At 40.9% G+C, this 15,495-nt stretch overlaps 4 protein-coding genes and 1 long non-coding RNA gene across 5 annotated transcripts; 4 read left to right on the plus strand and 1 right to left on the minus strand.

Annotated features, from left to right (window-relative positions):
* Positions 1 to 628: 628 nt before the first annotated feature.
* Positions 629 to 4,446, plus strand: LOC145699911 (TATA box-binding protein-like 1). The gene is made up of 9 exons (XM_081777172.1): positions 629 to 1,049; positions 1,820 to 1,987; positions 2,030 to 2,181; positions 2,242 to 2,351; positions 2,395 to 2,517; positions 2,567 to 2,687; positions 2,809 to 2,928; positions 2,991 to 3,066; positions 4,312 to 4,446. The coding sequence occupies exons 1-9, from the start codon at positions 1,004 to 1,006 to the stop codon at positions 4,422 to 4,424; spliced, it is 1,029 nt and encodes a 342-aa protein (XP_081633298.1). The 5' UTR covers positions 629 to 1,003; the 3' UTR covers positions 4,425 to 4,446.
* Positions 4,447 to 4,571: 125 nt separating this feature from the next.
* Positions 4,572 to 7,071, plus strand: LOC145699910 (uncharacterized). The gene is made up of 8 exons (XM_081777170.1): positions 4,572 to 4,680; positions 4,770 to 5,091; positions 5,138 to 5,282; positions 5,329 to 5,556; positions 5,603 to 5,883; positions 5,934 to 6,206; positions 6,268 to 6,536; positions 6,578 to 7,071. Exons 1-8 carry the CDS (start codon positions 4,615 to 4,617, stop codon positions 6,800 to 6,802), a joined length of 1,809 nt encoding a protein of 602 aa, XP_081633296.1. The 5' UTR covers positions 4,572 to 4,614; the 3' UTR covers positions 6,803 to 7,071.
* An 11-nt stretch (positions 7,072 to 7,082) lies between these two features.
* On the plus strand, positions 7,083 to 11,126 carry LOC145699913 (serine/threonine-protein kinase TAO1-like). Its single transcript, XM_081777173.1, is given in 11 exon segments — positions 7,083 to 7,219; positions 7,296 to 7,933; positions 7,999 to 9,007; positions 9,010 to 9,321; positions 9,365 to 9,462; positions 9,510 to 9,622; positions 9,667 to 9,803; positions 9,849 to 9,944; positions 9,988 to 10,152; positions 10,197 to 10,301; positions 10,472 to 11,126. Coding segments are annotated over 11 exon segments (2,832 nt in total). The 5' UTR covers positions 7,083 to 7,174; the 3' UTR covers positions 10,586 to 11,126.
* A 1,233-nt stretch (positions 11,127 to 12,359) lies between these two features.
* LOC145699912 (uncharacterized) lies at positions 12,360 to 13,467 on the plus strand. The gene is made up of 2 exons (XR_014134108.1): positions 12,360 to 12,844; positions 13,213 to 13,467. It is a non-coding gene; the product is annotated as an uncharacterized LOC145699912 (long non-coding RNA).
* A 31-nt stretch (positions 13,468 to 13,498) lies between these two features.
* On the minus strand, positions 13,499 to 14,695 carry LOC145698901 (uncharacterized). The gene is made up of 5 exons (XM_081776138.1): positions 14,620 to 14,695; positions 14,382 to 14,576; positions 14,058 to 14,337; positions 13,675 to 14,015; positions 13,499 to 13,629 (listed from the first exon to the last, which is right to left on the minus strand). The coding sequence occupies exons 2-5, from the start codon at positions 14,460 to 14,462 to the stop codon at positions 13,576 to 13,578; spliced, it is 756 nt and encodes a 251-aa protein (XP_081632264.1). The 5' UTR covers positions 14,463 to 14,576; positions 14,620 to 14,695; the 3' UTR covers positions 13,499 to 13,575.
* Between the last annotated feature and the right edge of the window lie 800 nt (positions 14,696 to 15,495).

A 15,495-nucleotide genomic window follows, 5' to 3' on the forward strand; every position in this document is an offset into this window, starting at 1 on the left:
ATAAATCTCACAAATAACCCTTATTCTCTCAAAAGCGAAATATTCAAAGCGATTTGCCAAGAAAAAAGGGGTTTCAGTTGAAAATTGAAAAAGCATCTTTCAAAGTTGAACTTCTTTCTGAGTCAACAGGACCTCCTGAAAATATTCAAGAGCGACCTTTTTGGTCTATCACATGCAGTGTGTTTCTATTCTATCGCTGTGCATTATTGTTTCAGACGAATCATACACGAATGTGATTCGTAGAAATCCCCGAAATATACCCATAAAGAAATTCGGGTCCATATCCAAGTTAGCAACCACTGCAATCGCTATATTTCCGCATAGACTACTGCACTTTCAAAATTGATGTCAGTGTAAATAAATCCTTGAGAACCTTATAGACACTCTATTCTAGAATTTTCCTAGAAAATTAGCAAAATGTGATGCAACTTTCTTCGCAATTATTTCAAGAAGGAATGATCTAACAAAAACTATCGTCGACAGTATTCAGGATCAGTCTCTTCTCTTCGTTCGAGCCTCCAAAATGGCATGATATCTCTCGTGAAAGGAAAAATGTTGGTTCGGGTTTGGTGGTTCATTCTGCGCTGTGCGAAATGTGGTCGCTGATTGGCCGGTCCGTGGCTTCCACTCACCACTCTCAATTTCTCAAGCTCTCCCGTTTTTTCAACCGAGCTCAACGAAATAGGCGGCTCATCGGATAGGGCTCAACCCTTTTTCCGAAACGGCAGAAAATTCCAAATAGTGAATTTTCGGAATTTCGGAAAACTCAAAAATTCGTGCCGTGAAGAAACGAAAATCAAAGTAAATCTCCGTTCAACTTTCTTCGAAGAAAAGCGTCGATTACAGTCGAAAAAAGACTCAACAGCCAAAAGAAAAGCTAAAATTGAAAAGAAGCAAAGATTAGAGAATACAAATCAGAATCAAGAAATCTGCGATTCTAGAGCGTGCTGAAGAAAAAAAGAAAAGCAAAAACGCGAAGCAGAAATAGAAGCAGAACAATCAAATGGACCTGATTGATGACTCGGTTTTCGGAACTAGCGATACAGGAGGTACTGTATTTTTTTCTCGCTGTTACGGGTCTTGAATTTCGGAAGGGATTAAAAAGTTGTTATTACAAACATTAAGCAGTCTATTTTTCGTTCTTAGCGACTCCAGGTGCGTATTATCTATAAATATCTGCATATACGAAATAAGCATAAAATGGTGGCATTTTCTAACATCAAGGAATTACTGTATCCCCGTCCTTTTGTAAGAACCGCGGTTCAGAGACAGGAAATTAAAGAAAGGAATATTTTCAGATTCTATTGGATTAATTCTTTCTACATTCTTTTAATTATTCATTTACAACTTATGATTGTGCTAGAACCTGCGTTGAAATATTCTTAATTACCATCTGTGGCTAACACGTCGCTAATTACAGTGAACCAGTGGTTCGTTCCTGCTCCTTTTTAGAGGCGAAATTGCCCCCCAGTCGCGAATTCAAAAAACTTCTTTCAATTAATCCTTATTGATCCATGTCTAACAACGAAAATGCTAATTCCTACAACCAGGCCCACCAAGCTTTTTCAACCTGGTTCGGTTCTCCAGAGTGGTCGCTTTTTGGTTCGATCCTTTTTTGAAAGAAAAAAGGAACATGCAACCGGAAACACTAGCAGCGCTAATTGGGGACGGGGACCAAATCATTCTCGGTCATTTTTTTCGGAACGATCCACCAAAGAGTGGTCACCCTCGAGTTGAGCTTGAAAATATTTTTTTTCCTCGGACAGACGGGACTGTCTCTGTCTCGCTGAAAAATGAATGTCTTCAGTGATTTTTTTAGTTGTCTCAGATGTTTGTTACGATCAAGGTTACGGAAGCAACTTGGATTTCCTGACAGAGCCGAGTTATGGCATCGGAACCGAGCCAAGTTATGAAACAAAGAATGAAGATTCGCCGATTTCGTACGGAAATGGAAACAATTTCTTGAGTTATGGACAGCCACAAGAAGGTTAGACAAAATATCCTCAATTTCCTCATTTCCTTTTTTCAGTGAACATCTATGGAAACAATCTTCAATACAGCCAAAATCAGAATCAACAAACTAACCAGCACTTACACCATCAACAGAATCAGTTGTTTCCGGAGCAGAAGAATGAGCCCGAGCCTGAAGAAGTGAGGTTAGAGGATGATCCAGAATTTCAGGCACGGCTTCATTTTTCATTGAATTCTTGACTTTGATGATCAAGAATGAGCCAAAATGAGAACAGTAAACCTCAAGTGACAATTTCCAACGTCGTTACAAATTTCCGCTGTCGTTGCCACCTTAATCTACGAGTCATTGCCCAGAAAACAAAACATGTAATTTACAAACGGTACGATTGTTATCCTTCACCTTCATTTCAACCTCTTTCTTAGCGACCAGGGAAAGCTGATGATGAAAATGCGCACTCCTCCGATGATGGCGAATATTTGGTCGTCTGGGAAAGTGGTTTGCCAAGGGGCGAAATCGGAGCAAGACGCCAAAAAAGGATCAAGAACGTAAGCCCAATAAAGCCAGGCGAGATCAACTTTTAAAACTGAAAATTAGCTTCGCGCGGATGATCCAACAATCCGGCTTCCCAAACGTAAAAGTCTCAAACTACAAAGTTGTCAATGTCCTGGGCAATTGTCGAGTACCCTTTGCGCTGGATATTATGCAGTTTTCAGTGGTAAGAGAATCGAGAAAGAAGAATATGTCACCTTAAAAACAGAGAATCTTAATTACTAGGTTTTGTGATTTTTTAGGGGTGGTTTTATAAAAAGAACCCTCTCTAAGCAAGTGAAATTTAGGATAACTCTGGACCAAACCTTACTTACGAACCAGAGCTTCATCCCGCTGTAAATTTCAGACCTGGAAACGGAGCAACTCTCAAAATCTTCAGTACTGGAGCGTTAACGATCCTTGGAAAGGTAAGCCTTGACTTGGTTACTGTAAGAGTTGCTTGGAACAGTGAGCTAAACCTTCCATTCAGAACGTCGAAACAGTGGAGAAAGCTCTGGAAATGAGCTACCCTCTGCTGTACCCTTACCGACGTGATTCCCAGCAAGGTGACGTTGATGACATCAACTCGGACATCGAAGAGTTCTAGAGCTCTAGAATTACACCAGTTCAAGTTCGAAAAGACCCAGACGCGGAAAAAAACTAAACCCTTCAAGACCGGGATTTCCAAAAAAACAAAAACACCCAAATTTTTATTTTATTTTGTTTACTTTTCAAGCGAATATTCAAATTTTCTACAAAAATCCAAAACCCAAAAAAATGAAACTGATATTTTAAAATCGTCTCGTTTTCAATTTTAAGAATTATAAAAAGCAAAATTCTCGCATGAAATGATAAGATCATCGTTCTGTCAACAAAGACTTCCCCCAAAAAACAAACCGTTTAGCCTTATATTTTTTAATTTTTTTCGCTTTTCAAAAAAGGGTCAGATTATATAAAATTCTTGCCTACCTTAAAGTACCCTTTTGACCCTTCTAGTTTTTATTTTTTCTTTCTAAAGGCGATATCACTGTGCATGAGTTGCCTTGGAGAAATCTTTAGTTGCGCTTTTTAGACAATTTTCTTGAAGTTGATGGTTTGATATGCTTTTCATTGTGGCTATGTTTGAGTAGAAAAATAGAGGTTTGGCTCTGTGTTCCAATTAAAAACTGTTATTTTTGTTTTCAGCCAATCAGAGTGTTTAAATTTCCTTTAGGGACATCAAAATTGAAATTTGGTCGCCCTATTTTACCATCATATTTTCTATAAAAGGGATTTAGCCTCGATCTGAGAGCATATGGTATCAATTTCTTGAAACAGCTTGTTACAAGATTCACACTTTTCCTCAAGATATCCTGAAACGTTCAACCCTTCAATACTTATTTATGAACCACAAAGTTTGGAGCACGAAAAATGCACCTAAGGCCTCTAACCAGTGGTATCACAAAACTAATTTATCAACCCGCTTGTCGCTGTAAATTTAAAATTAAATCTTGTTTAAAAGACCTGGTTTTCTTTATTTGAGAAAGGTGGCAGTGCCGTGGCACCCTATTTCAATCTTTTTAGATTTTGAGTAAAACATAAAAATGCCAAAAATGTCTTAATTTAAAATGAAAAAACCTATCGTATATTATATTATATCTACCGAAAAAACAACAACTGTGCGTAGAAAAAACCATTCATGGACCAGAAATACTGTTATGTCATGTTAAAAAAACTTTCTTTTACGTTCAATCGTAGAATTAATATTCTTCCTGTGACATAAAAAAATATTTTTAATGATAATAATACTTTTGATTAAAGCTGTTTTTCAGATGAAAATGAAGTCGAGAAAGACCTCGTAAACGGACAAGAAGAATTCGATGGATTCATTGAGCGATGTAGAAGCGGACAGAGATTCCTGAAAAGAATTATGCTTGAAAAATAATATTGATAAAATGACTACTATCATCGATATTAATATATTACTAAAGATACGGCCTCCCCTTATTAAACTATCATTTTAAACCGATATTTTATCTGTCTGTTACTTATATTACCATTATTTAACTCCAAAAAGATTCAAAAATGTTAAATTACAGCTAAATCCAAATATAATCATCTTTGATTTTAAGAAAATGAAAACGGACTCGCCTCACTCTGGTCTTCGACTCTTGTCCGAAGCTATTTCGCCTCATATGCGCGTGAGTACATTATCTATCGACAGTTAAACAAGACACTTACAGTCTCATGACTCGAATTCATTTTTTCTTTGATTGAAAAACATTCCTAGGAGCTGGCGAAAAAGGAAGAGGAGCAACTCATCGCGGAATCGCTTTCGAGGGAGTCAGTTATCAAAGAAACGCCGAAAGAGCAAGTTGAGCAACGAAACGTTGGGAAGAGAAAACTTTTCGAAGCCGAATTGATGAGCGAAGGAAGCTCTCAGGGATCAAATCAGGATGAAAAAGAAGCAAGTCTCACGCGCAGCTTGGACAAAATCGTAGAGAGATTTCTTGAGCGCTTTAGCGATAAAGAAAACGAACAATTTACGTTGATGGACTTGGAATTCACCGCTGTGAAGAGACGCATTTATGACGTGATTAATGTTCTTGAAGGTAGGGATCAGTATTAAAGAGGCAGCTTTTGATACTAAATATTCAGGAGTCGGGTATATTCAAAAGTGGCAAAAGAAGAACTCGTACTTATGGACGTCCAAGGCAACGATGGAGGAAAAGATCTTGAAAATCCGCAGATCTGCCAATGTGGACTCTCAGAACCAAGATCTTGTCGCTACCATCGCTCACAGGTAAATTGTTCTTCCCTTTTTCTCTCCCTATTTGGTTTCTTTTCAGTATCGTCGCAAAAGATGAAACCTTCGACGATTTAACGAGCCATTCTGACAACTCTCACCTGGAGGCTTCGGATTCATCCCTCCTCAACATTTCTGAGCTTTCCAACTCATCTCTTGACTCATCAAGTTTCTCTTCCTCTTGCTCCAAATCGTCGAGTATGACGAAGAATTTGTCCAACCTAACTGTTCGCTTCATTTCCCTCTTCTTCCGAATCAGCCCTGTAAATTGGTAAGCAACAGATATATTAGGGTAGACATCAAAAAATTGCTTCAAGGACATTGACTCTTGACGAAGCAGCAGAGCGACTCGTTGCTGATAGCGGAGAATTGGACCTAACAGCCGCTTCCAAGTCTCGCATCGCCTCGATAAAGCGTCGTTTATACGACATTACGAATGTGTTTTTGGCACTTGGTCTTATTGAAAAAGTGCAAGTAACGTACGGCGCTGGAGTTCATTTACAACGCAAGTCAGCCTATCACTGGATCGGTGCGACTTCTGTCAGTTCCGCCGACAAGACGGGCTCGAACAGTACTTCGAAGACTGTACTCGAAGACGGTAAGGATTTAAATTAAATAAAGCATTGTTTATAATTGTGTTATTTTCAGTAACGCACTTACAGCAAAAGAACTCGATCGATCGTCAGTGTCAAACGAGTCCGAGCCTGTTGCGTTCGCTGATCGCCGACATCCACGCTGAACTCGACGAGGCGCGAGCTCATGACTCAATTAGCTTGTCTCTCAACTGCCCCACATGCCTCAACCAGCTACACAGACAGATGCCGGCTCTGTGTCCCCATTGCAGATCTCACTTGCCCGCAGCTACTAACGCTGCTTTATCAGAGTCTTCCAATTCCCTTCTTTCTACAAAGCAAAAACTCTGTAAGTAAAAAACCTACCCTTTCTCCTATCATTCGCTACCGCGTTTTACTCCCATTTCTAGTGTTTTCACCGCTGCCTTCTTCCCCAATTGCCTCGAGCGACGGCCCCTGCCGTCGTCAATTGACTTCGACACCGCTGGCTGGTGTCTCAAAAATAGCTTCAAACTTTTGCAAACTCTCCTCTGCTACACTTTCTTCCGGCACTTTCGCTGCTAATAGAAAACGAAAATCCTCGGCGCCCGTTTTTTCTACAAGAATGCCCCCCAATTTCAACAACCCCAACGCTGCGATTCCCCGAAGTTCTTTCATGTCTACTTTGGTAACTAATAAGGTAAGGGACTATCCTTTGCGAATATAAGTTGATCCTTCAAGAAACCGTTGGCATCAAAAACTCTTAATTTCGCCTCCCCCATTGCGCCAAATCACGAGATCAACCGACAACGAAAACCTTCACGAAACGGGGCGAATGTACACTTCCTCTTGCCAATGGAGGTGCATCTACCTTCATCGCCAAAACGTATCAAAGACGACTCCGGTCTTGGCCCCTCGCCCTCTCTCCTTCCACCTAATGCTCTTAACCCCGCTAAACCAACATAAACCTACCTCTTTCATTCCCAATAAAACTGACTAAACCCCGCCCAATTATTTTTGCTGAAATTACATTTACATTCCATTCTTCGCCAATTCAAAATCGGATGATTTTCTCACGCGTAGATTCGAAATTTTGAAATATTTGTTAATCAAACAGTTCTTCTCTAATCTGTACAAATCCTGCCTGAAGCTGCACCATAAAATCTCGCTGGTCGTAAATTCATGAAAAATGCTTGAAACGTTCCATACCAAATTCGATTTTTTCACTTTTCTGACATTCTGATTCAACTTGTACAAACCATTCAGAAATACAAATGTCAAATCGCGAAATGTTTCTCCACAGCCACTAGAATCGCTAGTGCCCACTTGTTGTAGCAAATGAATGCTTTTACTCTTTCAAGAGGACCTAGCAAGGAAGATAAGGTATTTACAACTTTCATAAGCAGCGCAGGCAAAATATAAGAGCATGAACAAAAAAGAACTGATGCATTGGGTTCAGAAATACTTCACGAGCGGAGATCCGGACACTCTTTTCTCGGACTTACAAGAAATCGGTCATGGTGCCTTCGGAGCTGTCTATTGCGCGCTTGACGAGCGGCCAAAGTCAGCCACGCGTGGCCAAAACGTCGCCATCAAGAAAATGTCCTATTCGGGCAAGAGCGAAAAGTTCACCGACATCGTCCATGAAATCAAGCTCCTGGAGAGATTGAAGCACAAGAATATTGTGCGTCTCGAGGAGTGTTTTTTGAAAGACAAAGATCACATGGTCTGGATTGTCATGGAATACTGCCTCGGCAGCGCGTCAGATCTTGTCGATGTTCAGCCGGGGCGATTGCTAGAAAGCGAGGTCGCTCAAATCATCAGAGACGTCCTCCACGGCCTTAGCTATCTCCACAGCAACGAGATTATCCACAGAGACATCAAAGCAGGCAACATTCTTTTGTCCGAAAACGGTCTGGCAAAGGTCGCAGATTTCGGATCCGCTAGTAATAAATCTTCGGCGAACTCGTTCGTCGGATCGCCTTATTGGATGGCGCCGGAAGTGATCTTGGCAATGGAAAGTGGAAGATATACTGGTGCAGTTGATCTTTGGTCCCTTGGAATAACATGTATAGAGATTGCTGATAGGAATGGGGCGTTATTTAATCGGACTTGTATATCTGACTGTATTTTCAAAGAAATAAATTCTAGCCCTAAAACAGAAAACCGCCAATGTTCACCCAAAATGCGATGGCTGCTTTGTACCAAATCGCCCAGTCTGATGCACCAACGCTAGACCAGAACGCCGACTGGTCCCATACATTTCATAGCTTTCTTTCCTGCCTGCTAAAAAAGAATCCTGAAGAGCGATTTACTGCCACAGAAGCCCTCCAACACAGCTGGTTCAAGGACAATAGAGAAAATCCACAGGAGCTTGTTGAGTTGATTGATAGAACTAAACGTCTGGTGCGCGAGCAGGATGAGAAACAAATCACGATGCAGTATAAGAAGATGCTTCGAATTTACAAGGGCGGAGATCCGCTTTCGAATATCCCGAGAGATGGCTCGATGCGTTCGAATTCTTCGAATCCAATTTCTGAAGACCGCTCTTCGGATGAAGAAGAAGAGGATGACGATCAAATGAGTTATCTTCAAAGTTCTACTTCTAGCGCCGCTTCTGATAAATCAGCCTTTCCGCTCAATCACAGTCTCTCCAGGCCACCAACGATCCGTCCGATTCGAAATACGCAGCCTCAGCAACAACAGCACGGAGGTGGTGTTGATCATTTTTCGGGAATGCCACCAATTTACAGCGTATCTTCTGGCTCAAGAGCATCAGGACCGCAAGACTTTTCCCAAGGACCACTTGGGAACGGTTTGAGCACGATCCGACCAGTGACTCTAATGAGGAAGCAAGAAGAAGAGAGGATAAAAGTCTCCGCATTTCGTGAACAAATGGGCAACTACAAGAAAATGCGACAAAGTCATCGTGCGATGATGCAAAATCTTGAGTCGACGCTTTCAAGTGAAATGGAAAACCACCAGCGAACGTTGCAAAATGAGCTTAACAACATGCGCAAGAAGCATCAAAAAGATCGCCAGAAACTTGCCAACCGTCGGCTACAATCCATCGAGCGACTTGAGAAAGAAGGCGAGCAAGAACTCCGAGCTTTTGACCGTCTTCTCTTTCAAAAGAAGAAGGCGAGAAAAAGTCGATGGAGGAAAAGCAGCGCGACGAAATGCGACGAGCAAATCAACGCTGGCGAGCGGGAGAGCTTCCAGCTGGCGTCACGAGAGATCAACAAAAACTCAGCTTTGGTCGAGCTCAAGCAGAGCATCTGAAGCACTTCGATCGGAAGCAAAAGCAAGAGCACGATATGGAACTGAGAAAATATAAAAGAAAACGACTGACCGCGAGGCATAATGAAGAGCAACAAATGCTCAATGATGAGCTCAATGAGAGACTAGAACGCATGAATGAAGAAAATTCATTGATGAAAACTCATCATGATGTTACTCAGAAAATGGAGTATAATCATATGAAGGTTTAGACAGATTTTCTAGCTCTTTATCTAGTTCCCTCTTTAGCAAGTTCACGAGTTGCGGCTGCAGCACCAAAAGATGCAACATGATATGGAAATCAAAGCTCAAAAAGTTCACATGCAGCAGTTAGAACAAGACATGAGGTAAGAGACGAGTTTTCCTTGATTTTAGGTCTATACCTTTTGTCTAGTCAGCGTCATCGGCAGGCCTTGAAGCAAGCACCAAAGAACATGAAAGAACAAGAAGCAAAGATAAAGAAGACCTATCACGAGAGTATTAACCTTATCGAGAAACAATATAAAGGTTCGTGCTATTCAAATTTCCCCTTTATTAATTTAAATCATTAGCGTTCAAAAATCACATCCTTGAGCGATTCAACAAAGCCGATGCCAAGAAACAGTTGAAAAAGATGAAATCAGAGAGGAAGCAACGTCTCGCGTTGATGTGGGAGCAGTATGAAAAAACTATTCATGATTTGAAAGAGGTAGAGAAGAAAAGCAAAACAAGAAACTTGCATTTTTAATTTCAGGATAACAAAGATCACATAACCGAAGCTCAAAATCATGAGTCTGAAAAGCTCAAACGCAGCCTTCAGAAAGATCTCATTCTGCTCCAAGACTATCAAGTAACAGTCCCTTTTCTGAATCAAGTCTACTTTATTTTCTCAGGCGAAGAGGCGGCAGCATTTCGAAGACATGAATCGAGACGAAGAAGCATCCCTAGCCGATAAAGTCTCCGTCAGACTGTCGTTGATCATGCAACGCGAGGAAAAAAGTCACGAGAGTCATCAAAACGAACGCGCGGCAAAAATAAGAGCTCTCTCCGAACGCCAAGTAAGGCATCATCGAATGGTCATCAATTAATTTTTCTATTCTAGGCGAGGGAAATTGAAGACTTCGACGCAGAATCGCTACGGTTGGGCTTCAATACAGTGATTATCGACTCCAGATCAGGGAATTACTATCTCGTGAACCCTCCAGACGTAAGTTTATGTAAAAGGCTTAATGATAGAACAAATCTACCTCGCTCGGAACTATCGAATAGATACTCATGGTGCGCAGTATCAATTAACTTTAATCGGGAAGTACTTCTGTGCATTATTTCTTTATATAAGAACCTTCGGAGAAAGCACGATTTTAATTTCGATTGTAGCGTCACTCTCCTGTTCCGGATCATTCGCGACGTTTGATGACCCCAGACGAGGTCAACCGGGCTTCACGCTCTTCGCATTCCTCCCGCTCTTCGAACGGCACAACCTTCCGTTGAAAAATAATGCACACTCACTATCACAAAAAAGAAAGCTCATCGACAAAGAAAATCAACCAATTTTACTTCGCTCACCAAAAAAGCTCCACGCCTAAACTTGTATTTTGTAAATTCCTCCCTTTCTCAACCGTCTTATGTTATTTTTGCGTTCGAAAAAACCTATGGCTGTGAAAAATTCTCATTTTGTAAAAAGAGATGCAAATTTGATTATAAATATACAAATCTCCGCCGACCCCTCATTTTTCATCGATTTCGTGGACTTCTTCAATTTTCAAACAGTTCATCGAATTCTCGATTAATTTTCTTAATCCACTTCTTTCCATACGTGTTCCATTCTATTCTTTATCAACTCCGGACTCCCCACGCCTTCCCAGTTTCTGATAAATTCCTGACCTATGTAATATTAATAATCTGGGTATGTATCGAGTTCAAAACACACTTTACTGCTCAACAAATCATTCTCCGATTTCTCAATTTTGTTCAAGAATTTCCGCTCAAACAGATGCAATAAAAACAACTTGAACTGCGAATAAATATAATATCAGTAATTCAAAATCAAACTTGCCCCGATGAGTAGTACTTTATCTGGGCAAAATACTTCATACTTCGGCAGGTGCAATTTGGAAGTACTTATGATAGGATCAATACCATAAAAATTGAACTAGCGCTAGAGCTTCACGCAGGTCGATTTTAACGCGATAAGGGTGATATAAAAATAGCCATCTTGCGGCCTAAACTTGCGATTTCAATCTTGTGCTCGCTCAGTCATAAATACGGAACTCTCATCCGTCAGCAATCAGAAGAAAAAAATAATAGAGAAAATGGCATTAAAGCGACTTATGAATTTGCGACTAGCAGCTCAATACACTGCACTTTTCCAGCTTTTCTTTATCATGGGCGTTTTGGTCTACTCCAGTGTGGAGACCTGGGACAAAAGTGCGGAGGATATTCAAAGCGGAAGATTGAGTTTCAACGTCGTCGGCTACTACACTGCTATTTTCGGCCTCGTCGGCTTGTTCACTGCCGTCGAGCTTTATGCTCATTGCTTCAACATGATGCGATTCTGGGTGATTGCCACTGTTATTGCGCTTTATGTTTTTGGTGGAATCATGTCTTGCTTTGGCTTTGCTGTATCTCTTGTCATCCTCCTCGACGATGACGATTCCCAGAGTCCACTAAATCCGCACGTAAGGCCCCTACAGTCTGCAGATTTTATGTCCCTCATCCCTCCACAGAAGCACAAACCACTTACAAAAGAAGAATCCGAATTCCTCCTTCTCTTCATGGTTTGCCTTGGCTCATTGGCGATCATTATCACCGGGCGAATTGCTCTAGCCTTCTACACGATCAAGGCGCACAAGGCTGAGACTTTGCGAACAATTCGAGCGATACGAAACGTGGGTATGACATTCGACATGAGTCAGTTCCCGCCCAACTCTGAAGTACTCTCCGTTGACCGGACATCACTTGCAGCCTCTACAAATCCACCGGCTTACAATGAATGTGTCAAAGAAGAAGGAAGCTTGCCAAGATACTGTGACATAAAAGATTTCTCCTAACTGTTTCTTTCGACAAAAAAAAATACTCAAAATAAACTTATACGATCAACTCCCAATTTTTAAATTGCTTGTTGCATGAAAAATACGATAAATATGCCCAATTTCTTTTACAAAAATATCATATTTCAGGTGCTACCAGTTTGTTCCTGTTTCCAAAACAGCTCCTTTGATCGCCATTTGAAATTTCCTTCTCGCCCTAGTGACCAAGTAGGTGCCCCCGGAGCAACCTGTTTTGTCAAAAAATCTCTCTCCTTCTTTTCAAAAGATAAACAATTCAGCCTATTTCCTTTCAATTGCCCTCGTTTTTCAATTTGGCGTAGCACCGTTGGGAAAAATAAGAGAAAGGGAAATCTGACTAGGCAGGAGACTTAGCCTAGAAACAGATCGACGATACTATCAGAGCCGCTCGAGTGTGACAGACCTGGTAGGATCAGAAGTCGCGAGAGAATAACGACATAAGAGAGCAAACGAGGAAGAAAGTAACTTAACTCGTAAAATCGACGAACGCCCATTCGAAACGTGTTACAAACTTGTAAATAAAAGAAGACGCAAGTCAGATAAAAAATAATAAACGAAATCAAGGAAGAAGTATTCGGAAGAGAAATAAAAAATGGAAAATCCTAATTTCAAAGCAGAAGAGTTAGAACATCAAGAAACGCAAATAGGAAAACATGTTATCAGCAGAAAATTACCAGGAGAGGTAAGTGATCGAATCCATCATCATTGCTTCTATAAACTAGCGTTATTTAGATCTTCTTGCCAATTATTATTCTCAGCATACCGATTACTTGCTTTTTTATTGCCAAATTTGCCATTTAGATTTTTATGGGTCTCGAAAACCTTAAGTCTTTCCACCTTTACCTAGACATTACGCTACCTGAGTAAAGACTTTACTTAGATCGGAATTTTCTCAAGCTTTCTCTGTCAATTTTGAGCCCTATTAGCGATGTAATTATCCTATCTTTTTACCCTCGCTCATCGTTCAAAATGTTCTTTCAAATATGATTTCAAATTTCAAGAAAAATGAGAAAGTGACTATTTCATAGTCGGTATGAAATTTTATTTCAGAAATATGATATGGAAAAAGAACGAAGAGAAGAATCTCCGACAGAGAAAAACGTCATGAACAGTGGAAATATCGAAGTCTCTCAAAGTAGATTTGAAGAGCTTCGGAACTGGCTACTAGACGGCCCGATGGTACGATCAGTAATTATGGCCGTTGAGTGGTTCCTTGTTGTTGCCATCGTTGTTGGTGCGGTTCTGGCTATTCCTCAGTGAACAATTACTGTTTTTTCTGCTGTATATTTTCTGTATGATAATGAAAATCGAACAAATAGAACAACTTCTTCAGATCTTTTTAGAATTTTTTTATTAGTGAAGACATAAACGAAGTGGCAGAGGATCAGTTGTGAGAGGAAAGAAACAAAGATGTTAACCGGGGATATTGTCGAAAAGGTGCTGGTTCTGGTTTCGGCCTGCATTTCCCTGGAAAAATTTAATGATTATATTAGCTATTATTATAAGCCAAACCTTTTTCTCGGTCGATTCGATAGTTTCGCGATCGTAACCGCTTGAGGAGCTAAGGTCTTGGATGGAACACCTCGAAAATTGGGCGTATCCGCTGTCAGACAACTCGTTCGCTGCGTACTCCGCTAGTTGGTATCTGCTACTCTTATCGAAGAGCTTGTCGTCTGAAAGTAGCGTTACTGTGTATGGGTCGACGAAGCGCAACTCATTGGTGCGCTCGACGATGTTGGACACGATGTATTCGTCGACAAGGTGGGGGCAGTTAGAGAAGACGAAGTATTTGACGTCTAGAAGGGTGATGTAACCGTTCTTGCTTTCTTCGATAGTGCTTGCGATTCGCGTCGCTAGAATTAATCAATTAAGCGTTCGATGTTTCTCTATCTTACCAATGACAGTGTAAACAGCTCGTCGAAACTCCTCAAGTGACTTTCCATCCCGTCGGTACATGAGGAATCGCATAAAGCAGCCGGCTTTGTAGACGATTTCTTTGCCCTTCTTAGAAGTCAGGAATCCCTTCTGTCTGCTCTCATCCCACCACCATCGGGCAATGTGATCGAATGTGTCGGGCGTGTTTCGGAGAAGAAATTCGCGGTTGGTAAAGTCGAACTCAATGGAAATGTGGAAATGGGGCACGAAGTGACGTCGTCGTCGTATTTCTCCCAGTCCCTAAAGCAGGCTGTATCTCTGGCGCTAGAAGAGAATGTACTTACAGTCATCCAATACAAGTAGAAGCGCTTGAGATTCCCTTTCATATTACGATTTTCAAGGGGAGAAGTTATCTTTTCATGCATTTAGGCTGCATCAAGCTGGCCACCGTTCGCCGAATATCTAACGGTCTCATTCGGAGCTCAGCTCCGATATTTTCTTCATTTTCACTATAATATGTCATGATACAGCTTTCCACTCTAAAAAGGAAGTTGAAAAAATGATAAAGAAAGCCCTGCTAACTTGGAAACGTTGAGTTTTTCGAAGCGATGTAAAAACTTGTTGATCGCGAGCTGAATGACATCGACCCGGAAGTCTTTAATCTAGGCTTGACAACCTGTGTAAAACTCCTGACTCAGGGTACTAAAAGATCTTGAAAAGCTGCGTTACCAGATTCTCATTCAAGGTTTTTCATTCAAGATCTTTAGGTACCCTGACTCAGGATTCCTACACAGGTTGTCGAGCCCAGTCTTCGAGTCCAGGGTTGAGTGGACCGAACTGAACTTCGGTCAGGTCCGGCATTTGCAAATCTTGTTCCCAGTCGAGAGTCATTCCCAATTCTATTTCTAAATGAATAACTCAAAAAATCAATTGAAAGTGAAAATGATCCGTCTCTCTGAAGAAAAAAATCGCTAATGTAAATCTCGGTGAAGCCGTTTTTCGAAATGAAAAAAATGAAAACTGGATTTTTTTCGATTCGGAGAAGAACGAGCCAGGGGGCAGCGCCAGATCGAGCCACTTTTTTCGATAGACGGTTTTTTCTGGAAAAAATTTCGGGACGATTCATGCTCGACACTGGCCAATCCGCTGACTAGCAGGTAGGTTTTGGGGCCACTCTAACATCTCGTGCCTTCCCGGACTCATTTCCGCATCAGAAATCGAAAAAAGCAGAAATGGAAGTCGAGCCACAGGTAAGTCTGACAGACCCCTTATTTTTAATGAGAGCCGAGTACCAAGAGATCGAAAACACTTATAAACTCACCTTATTAAGTACACGATTTTCAATTTTCGCTTAAAAATTAATTGGAACAGTATCAGTGAAACTGTATCATCTTTTTTCTCAATAAAAATCAGAGTGAGAGAAGAACGAAATTCACCGGATAATCTAGAGATCTTGAA

The sequence above is a fragment of the Oikopleura dioica genome, chromosome 2 (assembly GCF_907165135.1).
Source record: "Oikopleura dioica chromosome 2, OKI2018_I68_1.0, whole genome shotgun sequence".
Lineage (NCBI taxonomy): Eukaryota > Metazoa > Chordata > Appendicularia > Copelata > Oikopleuridae > Oikopleura > Oikopleura dioica.

Excerpts from the sequence above, each read along its gene's own strand:
- LOC145699911 (XM_081777172.1), top strand. The coding sequence starts at position 1,004 with ATGGACCTGATTGATGACTCGGTTTTCGGAACTAGCGATACAGGAG. Across the intron at positions 1,988-2,029 it reads TTATGGACAGCCACAAGAAG|TGAACATCTATGGAAACAAT; the intron begins GTTAGACAAAAT and ends TCCTTTTTTCAG. Across the intron at positions 2,518-2,566 it reads GCCAAAAAAGGATCAAGAAC|CTTCGCGCGGATGATCCAAC; the intron begins GTAAGCCCAATA and ends ACTGAAAATTAG.
- LOC145699910 (XM_081777170.1), top strand. The coding sequence starts at position 4,615 with ATGAAAACGGACTCGCCTCACTCTGGTCTTCGACTCTTGTCCGAAGCT. Across the intron at positions 5,884-5,933 it reads GAAGACTGTACTCGAAGACG|TAACGCACTTACAGCAAAAG; the intron begins GTAAGGATTTAA and ends TGTTATTTTCAG. Across the intron at positions 6,207-6,267 it reads TTCTACAAAGCAAAAACTCT|TGTTTTCACCGCTGCCTTCT; the intron begins GTAAGTAAAAAA and ends TCCCATTTCTAG.
- LOC145698901 (XM_081776138.1), bottom strand. The coding sequence starts at position 14,462 with ATGCATGAAAAGATAACTTCTCCCCTTGAAAATCGTAATATGAAAGGG. Across the intron at positions 14,338-14,381 it reads TCTACTTGTATTGGATGACT|GGACTGGGAGAAATACGACG; the intron begins GTAAGTACATTC and ends AGCCTGCTTTAG. Across the intron at positions 14,016-14,057 it reads AGCTGTTTACACTGTCATTG|CGACGCGAATCGCAAGCACT; the intron begins GTAAGATAGAGA and ends GATTAATTCTAG.